The sequence below is a fragment of the Pomacea canaliculata genome, linkage group LG6, assembly GCF_003073045.1.
Source record: "Pomacea canaliculata isolate SZHN2017 linkage group LG6, ASM307304v1, whole genome shotgun sequence".
NCBI lineage: Eukaryota > Metazoa > Mollusca > Gastropoda > Architaenioglossa > Ampullariidae > Pomacea > Pomacea canaliculata.
In genome coordinates this window covers 7,265,671-7,287,969 of record NC_037595.1, presented here as the reverse complement: position 1 = coordinate 7,287,969, position 22,299 = coordinate 7,265,671, and the positions used below count along the sequence as shown (strand labels likewise).

At 40.9% G+C, this 22,299-nt stretch overlaps 2 protein-coding genes across 3 annotated transcripts; both read left to right on the top strand.

Annotated features, from left to right (window-relative positions):
- Positions 1-1,019: 1,019 nt before the first annotated feature.
- Positions 1,020-10,396, top strand: LOC112566586. 2 transcript variants are annotated; one of them, XM_025242823.1, is made up of 6 exons: positions 1,020-1,651; positions 2,384-2,700; positions 4,424-4,570; positions 5,600-5,692; positions 6,455-6,673; positions 7,328-10,396. In XM_025242823.1, the coding sequence occupies exons 1-3, from the start codon at positions 1,183-1,185 to the stop codon at positions 4,451-4,453; spliced, it is 816 nt and encodes a 271-aa protein (XP_025098608.1). In that variant the 5' UTR covers positions 1,020-1,182; the 3' UTR covers positions 4,454-4,570; positions 5,600-5,692; positions 6,455-6,673; positions 7,328-10,396. The 2 variants fall into 2 exon arrangements, with proteins under 2 accessions (XP_025098608.1, XP_025098607.1); XM_025242822.1 differs by having other exon boundaries at positions 1,020-1,753.
- Positions 10,397-14,300: 3,904 nt separating this feature from the next.
- On the top strand, positions 14,301-22,048 carry LOC112566554 (myophilin-like). Its single transcript, XM_025242782.1, has 4 exons — positions 14,301-14,596; positions 19,274-19,389; positions 19,590-19,794; positions 19,981-22,048. Exons 1-4 carry the CDS (start codon positions 14,585-14,587, stop codon positions 20,164-20,166), a joined length of 519 nt encoding a protein of 172 aa, XP_025098567.1. The 5' UTR covers positions 14,301-14,584; the 3' UTR covers positions 20,167-22,048.
- Positions 22,049-22,299: the final 251 nt, after the last annotated feature.

Here is a 22,299-nt window from a genome sequence, read left to right as displayed (position 1 = left end):
AAATTTCTTGAGGGTCTTGCATAGATGTTTCCTGCTTTCTCTCATCAGACCAAACTTTTTTTCTCTCTCTCCCTGTGTATATGGTCTTCTTAACACATTCACCAGCTAACCGTAAGCCATCACTGAACATTGTAAGGGCAGTACTTATGTCACGAGAGCTCTTTTATGAGGATGTGCAAAAAGGTCAACATTTACAGGTCTCCGCTTAGTTGCGTATCTATCCAACATATCTATTTAACCCCCAGTAAATTGGACATGAGGATTTTTTAAATAAAATTCGGATCTATATGTTTGTGCACCATTAATTTATTGGAAAAATTTTTCGAAGAAAGATGATCACATTCATTCGCATCGACAGCATTACTTCATGTTCCCGCCATAGTCGCTAATTGCGCAGTCAATGCACGTAACTTTTCATAATTATTTTAATAGTGTGAATTGTTATTAAATTTTTGATACATTATGATTATACGATCTTTTATCATTAACTTTGTCTTTTAATTGCATTCGTAGCCTGGTGTGACAGTGGTTGTTTGGAAAATACTCGATTGTGTGTTGCTCATGTCAATAATTTTGAGATACGACGCTATATTCTAGAGTGTGTTTGTAAATAGTTAAAATTCTTACACTTAATGCATGACCACAAAAAACGGGTTGTTTAGTAGCGAACAATATTCCAGTGCTGTTATAAGTTTGATTTTACTCCATCACATCAACCATTTAAACGTATGTATATTATAGCCACTATGTTGCCATTAATGATTCCAGTTTCAGATTCATGTAAGACTGTAAGTAAACAGCTAAAGAGAACAAACTGGGAAATAAATCCCCGTGAAAAATAGCAATTATATGTTCACAAGATAGTTTTAACAAGCTTATAAGTGATCTCATTCTATTACAGACATGCTCCATTGCCACTGGTTAATAAATTTATTGATATGTGATTTGCATTATGTTGCATTCATTAACCCTACCTTGCTTGATGTGACTACATTTAAAGTAACTGAACTGTTTTACAGATGGGGATTGGAAATGGGAAGCTGTTGCCAACGAGGAATGAAGTATTGGACATATACAAGTGAAATACTCTGATGCTAGATGCTCTTGGACTAGAATGTGTGTCCCATCTGGGGGGAAAGTTGCTGACTACATAACCTGCATAGAGAACATCTGTAACATGTAATGGCTGCTCAGAGGATGCCACAGCAGCAGCACAATAATAGCCAGAATGCATCATCATCACCATGTAACATTCCTGGTTCATATGAGCAATCACAGGTTACCCCTAGTAGTGAACACAATGAGCAGGCTAGTCGTCCTATGTTAGGTGCTGACAGCAGGCTTGTTCCAAGTGCCAGCATAAGTGATAGGAATGGTGCACAGGCCCAGGCTGTGGATCCTGGACTTGAAAACACACAGGTGAACCAGTCGAAATATTCCTTTACTTCATCCACAGCCAGTGTTACTGATTGCATAGGACCTGCTCACAATCTGTTCAGAAGTGATTCTGAACATAAACTAGACATTGAAGATAAGACTCTAGAGGAAAATGAAGATGAACAATCTAGAGATAACCTAGGAGCACCTAGAGTTGATGATGTCGGTGTCAGCTTGCTTCCAACCTTCCAGATGGTGCAGCCAGCCAGAGCAGGTGATGAATCAACCGGCCTAGTTAATAGCATTGGATTGTTTGATATTTATTCTTATGAAAACCAACCATATTTATTATCTCAAGGTGTTCCACCATTTGCAGGTAAATAAACACTTGGTGGTGATAGAGTTAACGATGTATTGAATAATAGCTTGAAATGCTTAGGATTTTTTATGTTTTACTCAGACACGTACCTTTTGAAGATATGCAATGTAGTTCTATGAATCATCAGACGTCACACTAAGTAGGCCCAGTTAGGGATACTGCCATGCCGATTGATCTGTCGTTGCATAGATTAACTGTTGGTTTAGCTTGTAGTCTTTCATGTGCAGTGTATTGAGTTTGTCTCTGCATAGGCAAATGTACTTTATAAATCAAATTATTATTAAGCAAAGAATACATTTTTTTCTTTTATAGACAGGTATTGCTGCACCTTATAATTTCATTTTTTATGTGATAACAATGGCAGCTGTCCTACCTATTTTTAAAAAGTGTAGTTAACTTTAAATATGAGCAAAGAATGTATCATTAGACTTGATAATAACTTACCTACTTGTTAGTTGAATCAACTGAGGTTAAGACCAGCGTTGAATTGACAAAAGGTGTTTTTTGATTTGTCTAGAGCTGTGGATTAATCAACTAAGGGTCATAGTCAAATTGACCAGTGACCATTAATAGCATCTCATGTAAATTGTGTTTTTGATTTCTTTGTTTTATTTGCATTGTTTACAGATGATACTCTGGGAAGAAGCCTTTCTAGTGCTACTAGTAGTAGCCAGAACAAAGGAGCGCTTTCTGGTAGCCTTCATATTTCAGATGGTGCAATAGGACTTGCTTCTTCATCACCAGCTTTTGAGAAATGTGTTCTACCTGCTGCAAGTCTGGTGTCACAGAGTTTACAACCCTATGCCCAGAGAACCACAGAAAGAGACCAGGTGTCTGAACAATGTCATCAGAAAATGCACCAGTTATTGACCATAATGCTGGCCGGGCTGGACATGTTCCTGTCTTCCAGCAGCCAGAGTTTGACCAAGATGATGCAGCTCAAGGTCAGTTTGGTTTGGTTTCTCATGTTTAAGGCAGTTCAAGAGGAGTGATTTACTGGTGGTTAGTAAAACTCGGTATACCCTTTTTTCTGGATGTTTTTATTTAAACATGAGTTAACACAAAAGTCTGTTCTACAACATTCTTCTCCAGCACCTTCATGTTGTTTTCAGTCCCTACTGATTGCATCCAGTCTGTGGTAGTTTTGGGCGCATCTTCATCAACCTTTTTGAAGTCCAGAGTGTCTTGAGGCTCTCTTGTGTCTTTTATTCACTTCATACATTCAGCCACTTGGTCCAACCATCTGCCACTTGGCCTTGCATTATCTCATGTTTGCTGATGATACACAGATGCTAGCATCTGGCCTCATGTCCAATACAGCAGGTCTGTGCCAATCTGCACTTTGTAGATTCTGTATAAACCTGGATGTCCAGCAGCAAACGGAAAATGAATCATGACAAAAATTAAATCCTTCCAATAGCCTCTGCAAATAAACTTCCTCTACTGTTTTTATCTTCTCTTGAGATTATATTTCTTTCCAAGACCATCCAGAATCATGGTGTAATCAAGAATCAAAGCATCTAAAGATCAAATGTGCGCCACTTGCCGTCAAGGGGAATAATAATAATAAGTACTAAGAACACATATGCGGTTACAAGCAACATAACATTTAAACATTGCCTATAGAGAGACAAATGGGATGATGAAACGTGAAGCTAGTAGTTGCTCCCATTTTAACAGTTGTCTTTAATCTCTAAAGAAGAGTGGAAGAATAAAGAGTCTTCACTAATATAGGTTAAAAGCATAGAAGCTATATTCACAAGAAATCAGGCACCTTTGCCTAATGTCTTATGAGACACTTAACCCCTAACATTCAAGATTACCTACTGGCCATTCTCTTAGGAAAAACGAGTAGCACTAATAATACAATATACTTTTGAATCTGTCACAAGTGCAGTAAGTAAAGCAATCTGTCCTGTCAGTTTCTACTACCAAAAGGTAATATCTGGAGATATATTGTCTGGGCTGGATTACTTCAACTCTATTTGTCAGTCTCCTCAATGGCTGACTGGAAAAAACTTCAAATTGTTCAAAATAATGTTGTTTGTATTTTCTTCTATAAGTGAAAAGCAGATTATGTTACACTGTCTGCATTAAAAGCCTTCAAATACAGCCTCAGATCCCATTTTTTTGGTTCGTTCAAATCAAGAGGACTGATTTGCATGCTGTGTAGTTCCTCATCTGTGCTTGTTTTCTTTTTTGTCATGATGTTATCCATTTGCTGACACTTGTGTTTCTTGTTTGGTTGACTCTTGGTTCATGTAGTATTTCATATCCAGTTAGAAATTTATCTGAAAACTTAACTCCATATCTCTACATTAGTTAATTACTCAAATGAGTCCTTTTGTAGATGGCATCTCTTCTACAGACTATTGTCTGATCTTATTGCTACAATACAATACACTTTCATTTTTCTGCAATGGCTGTTACAGGTAAGATTTATAGGTACTCGTGTGCTAGTAATATATACAAATCAGTCCAAATATATACATGTTGACTACAGTAAATAAGTTCTCTTTCAATGATGCCAAAAATTATTATATTTTTACATATTCAAATAATGGTAGATAATAAGAGTGGAGGAGACCTCAAATAAGACATACCATGTATATGTATACAACCATCTTTATGTGGTACTTAATGCGGACCATTAATTCTCTATCTCAGATAGGGATTTGTCGGAGGCTGTTCCTTTAGATGACAATCATGTTGACTATGCTGTACATGATGCGCAAGCTGCAAATGCCATCCTGCAGCCGGAAATCCTCGAGTTTGATAGGAATGATTACATTGATTTGGCACAAGCTCGGGCAGGTAATATGCACATGTTTATGCCACTTAAATAATCAATTGGCAGTAAAACATTAAAGGCTCATTCTTTCAGTTGTCCTCAAAAGGTTGTTTTTTTTTTAATCGCACCCATTTGCTGTTCTAGAAATTTCTGAAAATATCTGTTTTATATTCAAAATGCCATGGGAAAATTGTTTTTCCAGTTTAAAATTCTATCTGCAGAACACAAGACTTTGAAGAACCTTCTTTCAGAAATTTAGTTAAAAATCAACTTTAAGTTTGTTCACTAATTAACCAAATGGGTTGTCTTATAGAGGGCATCAGCAGTCTGGTCTAAACTAGAGGGTAACATTTCAGTTGCATACATTTTCAGCATGTGACATAGACTTCATCATCCCATCAGATCCATTAGACACTATAATCGCCATGAAATTGAAATAAACGCCAGATGGAAATTATACCAAATGGCTAATGGCTAAATCCACATTCTATTTGTTTGTGGTGAGTAATATCACTAGGCCTTTAACACATATTTTCATAAATTGAAGGTCCCCCCACCACCCTTTTAGAATTCTGTTGTTTGCTTGGCAGAATATCAGTTGCACTATAATTATTTAAATGTGTTTTTCGAGCCATTATAAATGTAGTGAAAGAAAATCATGATGAAAATGTACTGTGTTGATTTCTTCTGTATTCATTATTGTTGAGCAGTTCCAATAGGTCAGGCAAGCATGAATAACTTCTCATAGAGCATGATGCTAAAAAACCACTATTAATTAAAAAGAAATTCAGTTACAAGTGCAATAATCAGTAATCTGACCCGAAATAAAAATCCACACAGGGGAAGCAACTTGTATTAGAACCATTGTAGTATAAATACAATTATGTTTACTTGTTTGTGCACACCCTTACGGCTTCTTCATGGTGTTCATTATGAGGTGAAATAAAAACAATTTTGTAATCAGCTTAAGATTTTTTAAAAGTAAATTTGATTGAAAGTAGTTTTGACTACAATTATTAATAATAAAAATTATGTATTTGTTGTAATTTAAGAGAGGAATCACGATGCCCCAGCCAGAGCAAGTCGGAGACGACAATATTACATGAATGCTGATGGGGACATTGATATTTTCTTAGCACGCCAAGGTAAAATTAAAAAGGAAGATGATGAATTTCTGAAATTTTGAGGAGAAAACTGTGTGTATGTGTGCACAAACACTCCCTTCATGTACACGCATACATTTAAGTGCACTTCTTTTGAAATTCTGTATCCCCAATTTAGCTGAGCTTCTTCTGTAATAAATATGCATACATATTTATAAATCTTTACGGTCCTTACTGATTTGTCTTGGTGATTGTGCGAAAGGCCCACTGTTTGTGTCTACTACTTCCACTCGTTATCACAAACTAGATTTTGTGTGTGTGTTATGCGATTGCTTATCACACCTTTTTCTCTTTGACTCATTCACATGCAGATTTGTGCAGTTTGTTTCCATTGTTTGCAGTTTGTATACATTGTCATTCATTGTTGTATTTTCCAGTATTGTAAGTTTAGGGGCGGAAATTGATTTCTTTATCTTTTTCACTCCTTCTCTGTTTCTCATACTTGCATGGTCACTTTTTCCCTCCTCCTTTTGCTTCTCACCCACCCACTTCCTCCCCGATATGCACACAGACTGCTCCTGCTTCGCCTTTTGTTATATATGAACAGCTGTCACTGTAAGCAGTTGCAATACTTTTATCTAAAAACTCTAAATCTCTTTTGGACATGCAGTCTTATTTTCTCACCTTTTTCTTTCTCTATATTTCTGTGTCTATAGATTGTCTAGTTGTTTTCTTATTGATGGGGTGTCTTTTAAAAAAGAAGTCATTATTATAGACATTTTAATGTTTTTATCTGTTTTATAGAGTGGATATTAGGACATCTATGCCTAAGCTGTAGAGAGAAAAACAAAGAAGTCATGATGGTTCCATGTGGACACTCGGTGCTGTGCTGGCTCTGTTTTTTGGAGGCATCAAATTTACTGAACAGATAAACCGGTGTCCAAGATGCATGCAGCCAACTTCAGGAATAAAACTTTCTCAGGATTGCTACAGAAGGGTTTTGCAGCTGTCTCATCAGTAAGAGTAAGTCAACAGTATTGTATTATAGCAGTGATTTAGCAAGTTATCTTGATAAATGTACTTTTCTTGATATTTGAAAGGAACATCTTTTGGGGGGAAATGGTGCAACTAAAACTATGTCATCGCAAAGCAGCCAGCCCTGTAAACAGATACCAGACGCAGAGAAAGCACAGCATGCCCGAGACAAACTCTGAATCCAGGACAGCTAATCCCCTCTGCTCTGGTGACAGATACCAATCGTTGCACCACTGGAACAAGCTATAATAGAAAGCATAAATTCATGATCTTGGTCTTGATACACCTGCTGCCTCTGACATTACCTGATAATACTATTTCCCACTCGTCACTCCCGCCAACTCATCCACGTATTTTACCATTTTTTCCATGCGACTGACAGTCGGTAAGAGAAACCCTGTGGCGGCTTGGTTAGACCCTAGTAAAATCTGGTTTTGGGGGAAAGCATTGCCAAGTATTACTATTGAGTTAGTTTGAAAAGGCTGAAAACCAGTTATGCTTAATTATGTTATTGACTGCCATCTTAACCCACTAAACAGTTGAAATAAAAGTCAGCATTGCTGTTACGTAGAACATTTTTCAGTTTAATAAATAGAACATTTTGTCTATTTCTCAGTTTTGTATTTTGTTCTTTTGTTTCAGGCTTGGTTGACTTATTTGGAGCAGTGCTAAGTGGAGTGAACATTTATGAAAAAGCATATTGTTCTTGTTATTTGGTTCCTCTTTGTGTTTTCTGTATTTGATTTTATTCTTCATTTAGTATGGCTGTTTATTCGTTTATAGTTCATATGTTGATATGATATTTGTTTTCCTGTCCCTCCTATGCTGTCCAGGTTTCGTTCTTGTTCTTAAGTGCAAAGAGCATGCTCATTAGGAGTGTGAGTATGCACTTAACAAATTTTGCATTTATTATTATTTTATAATCTAAAATCCTTCTTCACTGGAACTTTCAGCCATCAGGCTGGGTAGATTGATCATTATATATCATTTACGTTTCTGGATTTGTTTATAGAAGCATTTTTAGAAGCCCATAATCTTCACAGAAGGCACTTACTGTGAGAAGAAGAAGAATAATAATGCTGAAAAGCCGTGAAACCTGAACCACAGGGTTCCTTCTGTGTCTGTTGTGTTGATTTACAAACTTTGAACCCACTTTGAAGTAATCCTATTCATGATTTGTCATGAAAGCGATAAAATGTGCCTTTAGACACAAAGGATTTTTTAAAAACTTTTTACAACACCTCAGGTAATTATGCTAGAGTATTTGATGATGCTTTATTTGAATTACATTCCTGCACTCTGCAAGACCAGGGTGACCTTGTTGCATACTTCAGTTGTAGTTGATGGGCAATGAAGCATGGATAAAAGAGACTTCACAAGAGAGGGAATTGCAATCAGTGAGTGGATGAAAGCAAAACAGGAAAAATATCGGTCAGGCTGGAATGTTGACAGCCTCAATTTCTGATGTTATTGGTGGTTTGCAGCATGTCACAATCTATTGACAGTAGAATTTTAAATGTATTATGCTTTGGAACGTGTGTAAATGGAGGGTGATCAAAGAATGTGCATGTGATTAACAGCTTGAAACATGCCAGAGTATGAATGTTGAATGCAAGATAAAGCAGAGAAGTTCTCTAAAGATATAAAAATGTATGAACGTATTTCATGATGTGAGGTGATTACAGTTTCATAAGTTGTGATAGTTATGGGTCACTTAGTTAACATAAATGTGTTAACTGTCTTATCATTTAGGTAGAGGAAGGGAGTTTTATCTTGTGGCAATTTTAGGGAAAATGAGAAAGTTTGGATGGAGAAATGCCATTGTGTGTATATTGCAGTGGTATTGATAACATCAACATTCCTGCCTTACGATTCTTTTGCCCAGTTGCTTGACAAATGGAAAGTTAAGGTCTGCCGAGAAGTGCTGCTTTTGGTGCGGCTGCTAGATCTGATATCCCACTGTTACATTTGTCTTTTAGATATATTACACTTTTAGTCTTTGGTAAAGCCAGATACAAAATGGGCTTAATTGATAGATTGAGTTAGGCTGCCATATTGTTGTCATGTCTTTGAAACATTGTAAGAACTGTTTCCTTAAGTAGTGGGGTGGTGTCAAAGTGCCAGTACCCAGGGGCTAGAGATTAATGACAAGGAACACTGTGATGAAAATTAAGCTAATCAAATAATGAGAATACTTGTGTGGCAGAGGAAAAGATTGCAAACAGTAATATAAAATTTCAGTATACCTACTTGCATTCCTTGATGTCGAGATCGTTGTGGAGGAAGTTGTCAGTGATCTCAGTTTGTAAAAAAAAAATGCATTTGCAGAACTGAATGAACCTTCTTCAACATCAGTTGCATGGAGGCAGATTGTACTGACTAAAATTTGTATTGATCGTTACATGTAAACACATAAGACTAGTCCTTCATATGCTTCTTTTTTTCAAAGGCAGAATGCAACGAAGACAAATGTATTTACATTCTTCTAAGCTATGCTTTTCCACAGAATGCAGATTGCAAGCTATAAATCTGCTAACAAAATTACCACTGCTCAATGCATATCTTATTTAATGGGCCTGTTGTAAAACTGCTGACACTGGTCCTGCATTGCTCAACTCTTAGGCCACAAGCAATATTTTCTGTTATTTTGCAGTTGTTGAGCCTAAGAGATTGTATTTACTTCAGGTAGACATGTTTGAGAAACAGGGAAAATGAATTTATTTTGCTGGTCATGAAGGAAAACAGAATATTTATGTTTATAAAGATAACTTTTATTTTTCATATCCCTTCCTTTTACTTTCATGTAAAATTTTTACAAAGTTCGTGTTCAAATGTCTATAATATTTATTTAAGTGTCTAATTTATTTAGAGGAGGATGCAATAGAAGCTTCAGTTAGCTTTGAAAAGCTTGGTATTGAGAAAGATTGTTGAATGAAGTACCGGTGATATTGGAAAATGGCATCAGTCAGATAGATGAAGTGTTGAGATTAGAAAAGGGTATTGATGTTCAGTTGTGATATGACATCTGTGTTGTTGAAAAATATATTACAGTTCTAAGAAGGGTGTTGTGAACCTTGAACATTTCTTAGGCTCAGAAATGTTGGTAGAAACAGTTAACCCCAAGCGTTACTGGGTTCTGAGTTTTATGTGAAAGTTAAGAATGGTCGACTGCTGTGATCTTTTATTAAGCCTAAGTAAGGCTTGGGGTTAATGTCAAGGAGAGTAATTTATGGAACTGGTTGTTGGAATTTGCTATTTATAGATCTGTGAGAGCAAGATTTAAACAGTTTTGCTCCGTTTGTGGGAAGGCATGTGCAGCTGATCTCCAGGCAATATCACAAAGGCTGCTTGTTTCTGTGGTTAGGACAAACTATTTTTTTTAGGGGGACTTTGAAGTTTAAAGAAATATTTTAGAGGATTTTTGTGTCTAAACTCTAAAGGATTGTAGACTATTTTCTGGAGTAGGGCTGCTTTCACATTTTTATAAGAATTTTTATGCACTTTTTATTGCTTTTTGTAGCCGTACTTTTGAAATCTTGAAGTGGTGAGCACTTATATCTCTCCATTGCTGATTGACAATTTTGTAAATATTACAGTGATGGTGGTAAGACTGATGCCACTTATGTGCCTGCGTTGTATGTGAAGAGGTTACCAGCTCTCTCTAGAGTCTAGAGAGTAAAATTGTGAGATAAAAAATGTCTTGTTTTCGGAGAAATGCCTTTTTGGGAGTGGGGATGAATGTGTGTGTGAGCGTGCGCGCTTTCGTGCAGAAACCTGTTCATTTTCTCATTCTCTTACACTCTGTTTTTGTTTTTTGTTTGTTTGTTTTTTGTTTGGGTTTTTTGTTGTTGTTGTTTTATTTTATTTTATTTTTTGTCTACGCTGTTTCAGACCTATATCCTCAAATTATCGTACATATTAAGAGTAAGCACACTCCTATCTCTCGAGAAAGGAATTTAAATTTCTCTCATGCTCTTCTTTCGGCGGTCGTAGGCTCGGATCTCATCTCGGGCACTTCTTTAAACTGCAGAGGGCACTCATGCTGTTTGTTTGGCCGTGATGTAACCTTTTGTAGCTGCCGGCATAAAACACCAATTCCTCCCTCCCTCTCCTCATCCGCCATTTTTTCAAGGTCTGCTTTCTTGCTCCCCATTGAACTATCGGTTCTCCACAGCCCATCATTCTCACTTCGTACACAGGAACAGCGCATCCGCCCACGCGCTGCTGCAGTGCGCGTACGTGTTGGCCGTGCTGACGCAGGTGAGCCAGGTAACCCAAGACTGACTCCCCTTGTTCCATTCCCAGGCCGCTGTGCACGTGACCTGCGCATGCTGATCTGGCGTTACACACCCCGACTGGCAGGGGGCCACTTGTTGCTTCTCACAGTCCTCCAACCCTTTCCCACCTCTCGCACTTTCCACCTGGGAATCTGAGAATGGCCAGAGGTCAGGCCGAATGTTGTTGAAGTGTGTATTTGTGTGTAGGGGAGGGAGGAGCTTGATTACGGATTAGTCCGATAATTTTATTAAAAAAATAAAGACCCATCCCGAACGAAAATAACTGCTGGAATAAGGAGATGATGATAGAGGAAAAAGAAGTGATGACTGTAAATCACCAAAAAGCTACCTACGCTGTCGGGTGACAAATGTACCCAGTGTCGCTGTTACATGACTGAATGTTTATTGTGTTGTGAGTGCAACTTCCAGTTCACAACACTTAAAGTGATAATCTCTGGTTTTGGGCGAGCTGGCAACCATGCTGACATCCTCTTATTGTCTGACAGATATTGAGAACTGTAGTCTAGGTGATAAGTGGCTAAACAGTTTGGCTCTCTGGTACAAAACATTCTATCTTTTCCCAAATATATCAGTGGTCAAAGTTTAGTAACTCTCGTCTTGTTACGAAAGTGAGAGAAATACCGATGTATTTAATTTTATTTTCTTTACCGCTAATTAATGCGGTGTTAATGTTGATTTGCGATCTCAGGTCGTATCTGACCCTAGGTTAGGGTCATGTTGAGGACATCTAAGTGTTTGACATGTAGATAGTGATAGAATGAACCATGATTCATTTCAAAGGTGTGAAGCACTGACAGATGATCAGATGTCCGAAGGTTGACCGAGTCTGAAAGATGGAAGGCAAAGAAAGTCTCAAAAGAGAGAGGTGCAGGGTAGCTCCAAGTCTGGAACATTCGACCCTACGCCCATCCATCTACCTGCCAGCATAGTGCCAAGTGCAGCATACAGCGTCCAGATTTCGATCCTCCAACATTCTGGAACAGTTGAGACGGGGAGGGTGAGGAAGGCGTAGACGGGATGTGCTGGCGGGGTGGGAGTGGTAGCGGGTGGATAGGGATGAAGTAGACATGGAGGAGCGATGATGACACATGCAGCTGGTTCGTCCCCATCAGCAGCCAGACTGCTGCAGATAGGTACAGGCACCAGCGGCTGTCAGCGGGAAGCCAAGATCGTTCTACCTGTTGCACGTGCACAGATGCGCCTCTTACGTGCACCCCCTCTCCTCGCACGCTACTCTCCTCGTTGCCCCTCTTCTCGCCGCTAACGTCGTTCTTCGTGTTCTAGGTGGGTGGAGGAGGTGATCCATCCGGCCGGCCAGGGCAGAGAGGCAGGCGTGAGCTACTTTTAATAGTGTGTGCCTGGCAATGCCATCTCGCAATGTACGTGAAGTGAGGGAGGGGAAGAGAAAGGAAAGAAAAGAAAAAACATTTGGGTAGTGAATGAGAGAAAGGAACGGTGCTGCTTCTACACAGTAACAACATAGCACTATTTTTCAATAAAATGAGGATCAGGTGTCAGGTCGGATTTCTTCTCGAATGCAAACATTTTTTTTTATACACGTGGCATGTGTTTTAAGGCCCGGCTGCTTAACTACATGTAGTAACTGTGATGCTAGTACAGCGCAGATTCCCAAGCTGCCCTTCTCCACACACACAGTTTTTTTTTTGGTATCGTCGCTGTCGTAGTCTTTCTGAAGACAAGAAAATATGCAGTTTTACATGTCCATGTTCCAGTAAAATCTCAAGCTGTGGTCCGGTACCTAAATCTCAATCTCAATCTGTGAAAAGAAACCCTGAGGCAGCCTGCCCCTCAGGTCCTTGTGCCCTGGTTCCTCACCTGGTCTCTGTTACCGTGGGCGTAGACGATATGATAACTCTTCACATGGTCCGGCACCTGAGGCAACAGAGCAGCAGGGTATCTCTTGCTGCCAGTCCCGATGACGTACCCCACGTACCCCAGCAGATCCGAGCCTGCACCCAGGGAAAGCCTGCCTGAGCTTGTCTTTCATCTGCGATAAAAGTGAACTCCAGAACCCAGGCACTCTTTCTTCTGAAAATGTTGTCAGAAACTGTCGTGGGGAGGATGTTCACTCGTAGCCTTAGCGCACTTTGGCGTGAGCTAGTATCTCTGCCTAACCTTTCACCCCGCCTCCATCCCCTCCTCTCCTCCGTGTTTTCTCCTTCCTCAACATCCTTCAGTCGACTGCGCTGTTGCTTGCCCTTCAAAGAATGCCACTGCGCATGTTTGAGAGATGCACGGAGCTTTGTTCCAGTTTCTCCCCCTCCCTGTGTGCCACGGCCTTCCTTCAAGCACTTCACTAATTTGTTTTTCTGTTTAGCCCTCGGCTAATATGTTGATGTGCCACAGCCCGACAATAAACTCCATAGCCAGCTCTGCTTTATGACCGTTTGTTTTTTTAACTTTGGGGAAGTTCTTCCACCCATAAATAATTTCACGATACAGCTCACACAAACCTGCTTGTACAGTATTCTATATTTATTTATATAACACTTGACTATGTGGTAAGCACACACCCGATATATCCAAAGATATTTTAAGTTGGATGATACGGGTAATTAATTACACATCTGTATATATACTACCATTATTCGGCTAAATATAAACTTCTGTTCTTACTTGCAGGAGGCGAGCACATTCCTCAGAAGGTTGTTTTGTTCGAAGCCTGCTCTGACCTGTGTTTGGAAATTTCTCCCCGCCTGCCCATCAGGCATGTACTCTGCAGAACCTGGGTACCTGATGTAAATACGGCGGGTGGACGCGGTTGGCATCCGACTTTCACACGGTGTGAGTCACATTCACTCTCTCTGGATTTCGGGGTGTTCAAACTTTTAGTGTCTTAACTCTTTATTAATACTGCAGTTTGGGGTAAATAAATAAAATAAAGTAAATACTACACTTAGACTTATTCTTCACTAATCACGTGACCTACATGAGCAGTACAGTCACGGACCCTGGGCAGTATATCTCACTCGCCATGTACTGTTTATTTTCCGTGACCATGGCTACACCACGTCGGCGGTAGCAGGAGCCATCGCACTTTCACACGAACGAGGAACAACGAGGTTGAACTTGTACACACGGATTATTTATGGCACCCTCCCCTTTTTAATGTAGGGGATTGAGTGAGTCACGCGCACACACATACCAGCGCATTGTACGACGAACACAGGAGTTTAATTTACTGGGAAGGGTAGTGGTTGGTGGGGGAAGTGGGTGGTAGATGCATACAATAAGGAAAGACAGAACGTAGTAGTAGTGGTGGTGGTGGGAGATACAAAACGAAAACGAGGCTGGAGAGAAGGGCGTGGCGATTGGCAAGCGAACAGCCAGGCAGCTGTTGTCCGCGTCTGTCGGAGAGACAGAGAGAGAGAAGCCCTGACTGATAGCGCCATCTTGAGGCGGAGGCGAGAGTATAGGAGGAGGTGCGAGGGTAGGACTGACGTAGACTACGGCGGTTTGACGTAGAGCCTACAGAGAAACAGCCAGTCGGTGGGGCCAGTCCGTGGTGTGTGTGCGCGTGTTTCAGGCTCTGCTCCTTGCTTTACATCGTCCTGACGGTTTCCTTGCTTCTTCTTTCGCCATGCCGCCCAAGGTGAGTGCGATGATTAGTGCGTATTCATATCTGTATGCTGTGTGTATGGCATATATGTGTCAACGACTGTATGCCTCTCTTAGTGTGTGTGCGCACGGTCAATGAGTCATTAAACTTTTATACACATTTACAATTGACCTCAGCTGAACTCTGACCTACTACTGCTACGGGATGTGACTGGTAGAGAGAGAGAGACAAATTTCAGAGATCATCTACGGTCAGATACCCGGTGCCAGATCCCATAGGGTTGTCGGGATGTTAGTATACGTTAGGGCATGTAGAACACAGAAATAAATAGCGGCTGGGGCCTGCGGGAAACGATTGAGTGCTGGAAGTTTGTAACAGTAAACAATAATCGTCACATGAAAGACTGCTGCAATCTTTTTTGTCGTTTTGTTTAAGCTGATAGAAAAAGCAAAGTATCTCACCAGGCTCACACTGGGGCTGTAGTTTATATCAGCCAAGCCCTGCTATCACCTGCTGGTAGGCAGGGAAAGATTTATCAGAAGGGAGGATATCAGCTGCTTCGAGGATGCGGTTGGTTTTTACGGTGTTCGTGTAGAGTACTTGTCCTGCTTTTCTTTTTATTTTTACACGCATGACAGGGAGGAAAAGGCAAGGGGATAGTGGAAATACATAAAGACTTCATGGCAGTTTCTTTCCCTCAGCCAGTGCTAACGAAAATCCTACTCACAAGGGATTTTGCTTTGGGATTTTCATAGACTTAATCCACTTCTTTATTTTTCCCTCGACATGCAGTCCACAATGACGTCAGCTGTGTATCATGAGGTCAGAGGAGAACGGCTCGTTGCTTGGAAACGTCTACACTCTCTTCATTCATTGTTTCCACCGCCAACAGTTTGTCCTCTGACGTCACAAGGTCGCGGCCTTGCGGAGGTGTTAGCCTCATCAACAAGGTTCAGCCTCTGGAGCTGACATCGCTGCGTGTAAATAGTCTCGGCGATGAGCTCTCTAATCATCGCGGTGTGAGGTGCGAATGGTCTGTGTTGCTTCTGATTGTTGTCACGAAGGGTGCGCCAAGTGCGCTAACCTGTAACCAACAGCTGCAGCATGAACTTTGCCAGATGCTCTCGACTCTGTGGCAGGTGGGCGATGACTAGATGAGAGGTAATAGAGGGGTGAAATGAAGTTACCTGAGGAGTGACAGCTGTGCGGACAGGTGCAACGAGGCCAGAGTACGGTGTTACAGAGTTTAAACTATATTTTGAGATAATCTAACTGTGCAAGGTGCTACACATGCTTAAACTAGATCATCAGTGTTCCTTGTTGCGAGAAACTAAGAGATAAAGTTGAAAATCTGTAAGGACTTCTGTCTTTCTTTTCATCTTCATGTCTCTTTCTTCTAGTATCACTCTCATTTTCCTTTCTTTCGTTTCCTCTCTTTTTTTTCTTCTCTGTGTCTGTTTCTCTCCTGGCATACACAGACGTTCTCCTCTCACGTGCTGGATTCCAGATGTGTCGGCAGCACTCATGGCACCATCATCGGCTGCTTGTGTCACTGTAGACTTGGCTGCTGATGCCAGGTCACCAGACTGCACATTGTTAGTCCCGGTGGAAATGTGCCGCATGGCGCCTTTTCCTTGCAATCATTGGACCAAAAATGGATAAATTATCAGGGCTTCTGCTAAGGCTAAATTCTTTGGGGTCCCAGGGACCCCTTCTTCAGATTTTTAAGGGGTCCATGTTCTTCGCCCAAGTTTGAATGGGACCCCATTGACGAAAATTGAAGGGGTCCTCCGAACTTTTAATGCGTACTGTACGCAATTTTTTGCGTAAGCAGAAGCCCTGTAAATAAATGTTATACTCTTTGATAACAAATGAATCTTTCTGCGGCGGTCTTTAGTCATGCTGTCAATGGGATTTCACGTGAACTGACTGCAGACTGCACCACTTGATGTAATGCATCTCCCTACCGACAGACATACCAGTCATAGCTAACACCAGAGTAGACAACCAGAGGATCTGTTGCCATCAACACGAATAATGCCTGGGAACCTTACGATTGGCTGCTGCTTGTTTATTGTCTAAGATAATTATTATGTAAGTAATAATCTGTTGGACAGTAGTTCATGGCGGAAAAATCTCTCAGTAGTAGTTCGAAAAAATATATTACGCACGTAGATAGGAGTTCATGGTGATAGTTGCTGATCACCACCTCTCACACAAACCCTTTCTTGGTCTTTCGTCCACGTTTGTTTGCGCTGATGTTGACTAGAAGAGACACGATCAAAAACAACAAATCAGAGAGACAGTAGGTGCCACACCTGTCCCTCACCACACCCAGCAGCACGTGGCTCAGACACGTGACCAGGATGCCAGTCGATCAGCCAACACGGAGCCGGTGCTCGAAGATGCTCTTGTCATTCAAGGGACAGGACGACGTTGGATGGAGGGAGATACCCTCTCGTCACGTGACCTTACTGTTATCGAGACCTTACATCGAGTCTCCATCTCTCCTGGACACTCAATGATATCAGTGGACGATAAAGAATTTTAAAAAACCGAAAACAAACATTTGTGTCGATGCGTGTGCGCTGCAGTATCGACATCAGCTATCACTCGCTACTCAAGGCCCAACAGGAAGTCTTTCATCTGGAAAATACCCGAGGAAGGGAAGGGTAGGTACGCGAGGCACGGAGCTACACTGAGATAAAACCTCGGCGAGGAGAGATTTTTGTGTGAAGCAGAGGGAGGTTGGGAGGGAGAAAAACTTTCAGTGAGCCAGATAAGATAACGAAGCCTCACGCCGATGAAGACAAGAGATTACCCAGAATGCTCGTACTCGTGGCTCGCACATCCTGTCTGATACAGTAGCCAGGTTTTGCAGCTTTCCACACCTTGACAGACTGCTTCGTCCTGACCGCACTAGTGGGTGGATGGGATGGGGGTGGTGGGGTGGAGATGCTGGGAGAAGCTCTAGTCGCCATTTTGGACATCGCTTATCGCCTCCCACAGCTAAGAATAGCCTGGGTGTGGGCCGACTGCCCGAGCGCACATACTTCTCTTGCTGCCAAAGTTCTGAGTAAGAAAATCATTTAACCATTTATTTTTAAACAACGGAGCCTTGTGCAACATAGGTTTGAGACCAGAAATGTAAAGTGAAGAGGCGGAGCAGTTGTTGGCACGAGACAGAGCACCACACTTCACTATCTGAACAGAAATTGTCTAGAAGGCGAGAGTCTCGTGGCATTGAGAGAAAATTGTTTTCTATTCCAAACAGGAAAGTAAACACACAGCTAAATCATGCTTTTTAGTGTAATTGCGGTTTTGTTTTTGTATCCACATATAAACCCAAAAGATGTAGAGATAACAATGGAGAACAGATAACAGCTGGAGACTCGAAGAAAAAACCCGAAGACCGAAACAGAGAAAAGATGGAGTGGAAAAAAATGAGCGAAAGCAAGAAAGGAAGTTGGAAACCTATCGAGGAGGAAGGAAAAAGAAATAATGGCGCTAGACACAATACAGAATCAAAAGATAATAAACACCGACATATCAGACTTTGGAAAAGTAGATAAGAAGATCAAAATAATACAACTTTTTAAATAGAAATGTATTTCTATATTAGTTTTACGGATATTATTTCATTCATTTTAAAATGTTACCAATGCTGCCTAACGCTCACAATGTGTGTTGAGCAAAAAGAGGTTTGTATCAGTTTTACCAAACAGTTCTTGAACAGTTCTCACCAGCCTATGTTGGGATGCGAACACGGACTGAAATCAGTATTTTATTGTCGCCCACCAGAGCTGGGAGAGTGGGAAAAAACAGCGCTTACACACGTTGAACTGGAAGGAGGGATGTTATAAAAACAAGCAGCTGGAAAAGAGAGAGAGAGAGAGAGAAAAAAAGAGAAAAAAATGCGATGTGAGATAAGTCTGGGAGGCGCGGTGCCAGTCACTGTAACTGTGGTTTAGTCGACTTTTGGTTTTAAGTTCTTGCTGTTGATGTTAACACGAAAAAATCCTCTATTTCTTTGGGAGATTAAGTTTGGGAATTTCAGGTGTGATAGAACGCAAACAAACTTGTTTTGAATGTAGCCGGCATGACGAAGGCAATATTTATTTAACAAGACTTTCATATAAAGAAGCATTTTACTTACACACGTGAAGTGTGTTTGTCTGCTGATAAACTCCAGACAATGTACCAGCTCTTCTCCCCTCACAACACAAAACAGTTATTCCAGAGTCGCCAAGACTCTTCTGTTGTCTTCTCTCCCTCTTCTCTTTTCCTTTTATCGTTTCCTCCTTTACCTCTCCCTCTCTGTCCGTCTGTATGTGTGTATGTTTGTGTGTCATTGCGAGCTGAGTTCGAGTCCAGAGCTTTCCTATTGTTTATCTTTCTCCCCCATTTACGTTTATATTTATGGATTGCCACGTTTATTTATTTGTTGAGGGTGGGTTATTTCCTAAGAATCTTCCACACACACACAGAACTCAAGAAAAGAGTGCCCGTGGACTAGCTTGCTTCACGCGCACGCTGCGGAATTTCGCTGCAACTCAAGCGGCGCAAGTGTTCGGTCGTTTGTCTGTCTAGTCAGACACTGGAATCGCATCTCGAGCTTTCTCCAGTCTCCTTAGCAGACGGCGGAAATAGTTTGAACAACTATCTTAGCAGAGGTATTTCCCCACTCAGAGTATTTTCTGTCTGTTCCAGAGAGACCCAGAGTTGGAGGCCCAGGCTCTCGACTGGATCGAGGCAAATCTCGGAGAGCCTTTGGACCGGAAGAAACCATTCGATGATCTTCTGAAGGACGGGATCATCCTCTGCAAGTTAGTAAGACTTAGCCTGCAAGTTTGTAAGACTTAGCCTGCAAGTTAGTAAGACTTAGCCTGCAAGTTAGTGAGAGTTAGCCTGTAAGTTAGTAAGACAGCCTGCAGGTTAGTGAGACTTTGCCTGCAGGTTAGCACATCACTCTAAGACTAAGACTGCAAGCTAATACACAAACAACTTACATGTCTGTCACGTGCAGGTTGATGAACAAACTGATGCCCGGATGTATCAAGAAGATCGACACGAAGGGCGGGGGCTTCGCACTGATGCAGAACATCGAGCGGTTCCAGGCGGCCGCTAAAGAGTACGGGGTGCCGCCCGCGGAGGTCTTCCAGACGGTTGACCTTTGGGAAAAGAAGAACATTCCGCAGGTCACCCTGTGTATCCATGCGCTGGGCCGCACGGTACGTTAGTGACGCCATTCAAAATTGGATTCTTTTCAGAATAATCCTATCTTCAGTTTCAATGATGGATGTATATTTGTTATGACGAACACAGAGACGCAGGCGCGCACGCACTCACGTGGTTCACACATGCCTTCCGCGCAGAAAGCTAGGTATCTAATGTTTGTCTACCGGATGTTGCTTCAGGCGCAGACTCGTGACGACTACAAGGGTCCGATGCTGGGGCCCAAGATGGCGGAGAAGAACGAGCGGCAGTTCACGGAGGCTCAGATGCGGGAGGCGCAGAACGTCGTCAGCCTGCAGTACGGCTCCAACAAGGGAGCCAACCAGTCCGGCATCAACATGGGCAAACCGCGCAGCATCTTGGACTGAAGTGTACAAAGGGAGGTCACTCTCCCACAGCGGGGCACAACTCTTGCCCTTGAATGTGTTTCTGGACACGGACTTTAGGTCGCCTTGGGGTTGGGTGGCTGGGTGGGAGGATTTCCAGAGTCTGTTATTGTTTCTTGTCTGTGAGCTTTTTTAAAAATAACTTTTTTTAATCAGCAAAAAAAAAAAAAAATCATTTCCAACACATCTATTTTTTGCTTTAAAAAAGAATTGTTGAATCCGTTTTTTCATGACATTTTCACTCTCAGTCTCTAAAAATGTCAAAGGTCATAATTATCGAAGTTGATTGCTAAACAACAACTCTTGCTGGTTACTAAAAATAATAAATGAGAAGTCAACTCCCTGTCTTGACTCATTTGCTGTGCTCGATAAAGTCTTTACAATTCTTAAAGATTTTATTTTTTTGCCAGTTTCTCTAGCACTGAAGTTTTCGGCTCAATTTTTTTTCCAAATGTAAAACCAAAATAGTGGGATGTGTAGTGCGACCCATCAGGAGTGCATGAGATCCATGTAGTACACATGACAAAGACGACTTCCTCGAGACTGATTAGAGGTCCATCGTCTGTTTGTGTAAATTTGATTCATAGTGGCTTTTTATTTCTTTCTGAAATTGCTATTACTTAAGGGCATTTAACACAAGAGATTGCACATGAATCTGATTATAGCTCTGTTTGATGGAAGGAGGATCAGGGATGTAATGGATGAATTTGTGGCTCCTCTACAAACTTCCAACTAGCAACCTCTTCTTATACCGATAATAAGAGAGGATGATAAAAATGAAGTAGAATGATATCTGTGTTACATCTCCAGGTGTAAAGAAAATTCTGCAGAAGTGTAGCGGAAATTCGTGCGGTGTCTGTCTGGTAAAATATTCATTCATAATAATATCATGATTTTCATTAATTTTGTTTTCGTGTTTTGTTTTGTTCACAAGATGAGTTTGTAACTGAATACTTGTTTGAGCATTCGACCAAATCGTTTATTTTTTATTTCTTTTATTTTTTTTTTCCAATTGATGAACGGTGTATTATAAGGTGAAGATTATATTGACTGGAAAACTCAAAAGCAGGTTCCCATCTATTTTTTCCCGACACACCCACACCCCTAAGGCAACCTAAGCCCGAGGAACATCTAGTCATCCTTTAGTATCTTTTTTGTGCATTGGATTTCATTTCTTTTTCTTTAAGATTACTGATTTCCACCTTCATGTACTCATGTCAGTGATTTGAAGTGGCTGACATGTTTTAATACTAAGATTTATATGATGCACTTAACGCACTTTGCGCGAAACTACACCAGTCTGTATAGTGCTCAATAGAGTGTGTTGTATTGTGGCTGATGCTGGACAGAACACTTTCTCTTGTGACTAATACTAAGTAGAACAGACTGCTGTCTATGTGTGAATTTTATTTGCGGACCACGCACATGAAAACATTAAGGGGAGAGCATCAAATGACAGAGAGAGAGAGAGACCTGATAAATGTCAAGAGACAGGAAGTAAATCTTTACTTACACCAACAAATATAATGAGTATCCAGGTGCGATGCTGAGTTTTATTGTCCGTCCAGAGTTTTATTGTCCTAGTCCATAGTTATTCTGTAAAAACAAAAGTATGGCCGCCTTCAAACTTGTTGCTCGTCCTTTTGCGAGGTTGTCATTTGTGACCTGTAAATGTTTGGTTCTTTCTATGAGTTTGTGTGACAGCGAATATCACAAGCAGGACTTTCACAGAATGGTAAACTGATTTCCCTCTAGACAGTTTCAGACAAAGTTCAAACGAGGCTTATTTTATTGGGAAGAACAGGTGATTAACATGTGTAGTACAACATTTTGTCTCATGAATACAAAACTGTCTAAAAAAAAAAAAGTTAAAATATTTTTCGTTTTGTTTGTTCGTTGTAACGTGTCCTTAGTGACACCTGATGAGATGAGCATAGTGTATGTGTGTGTGTTTATTTGTCTGGGTTCATAACAAGGTTTTTGTGTCCGAAACCAACACTGAATGTGCCCACAGGTCCCACTCTTTCCCCTCAAGAAAGATTTGAATAAAATTTAAAAATTAAAACCAAGTTGAGCCGACCATCCTCCACACACCCTCATCCCTCACGTGCATCC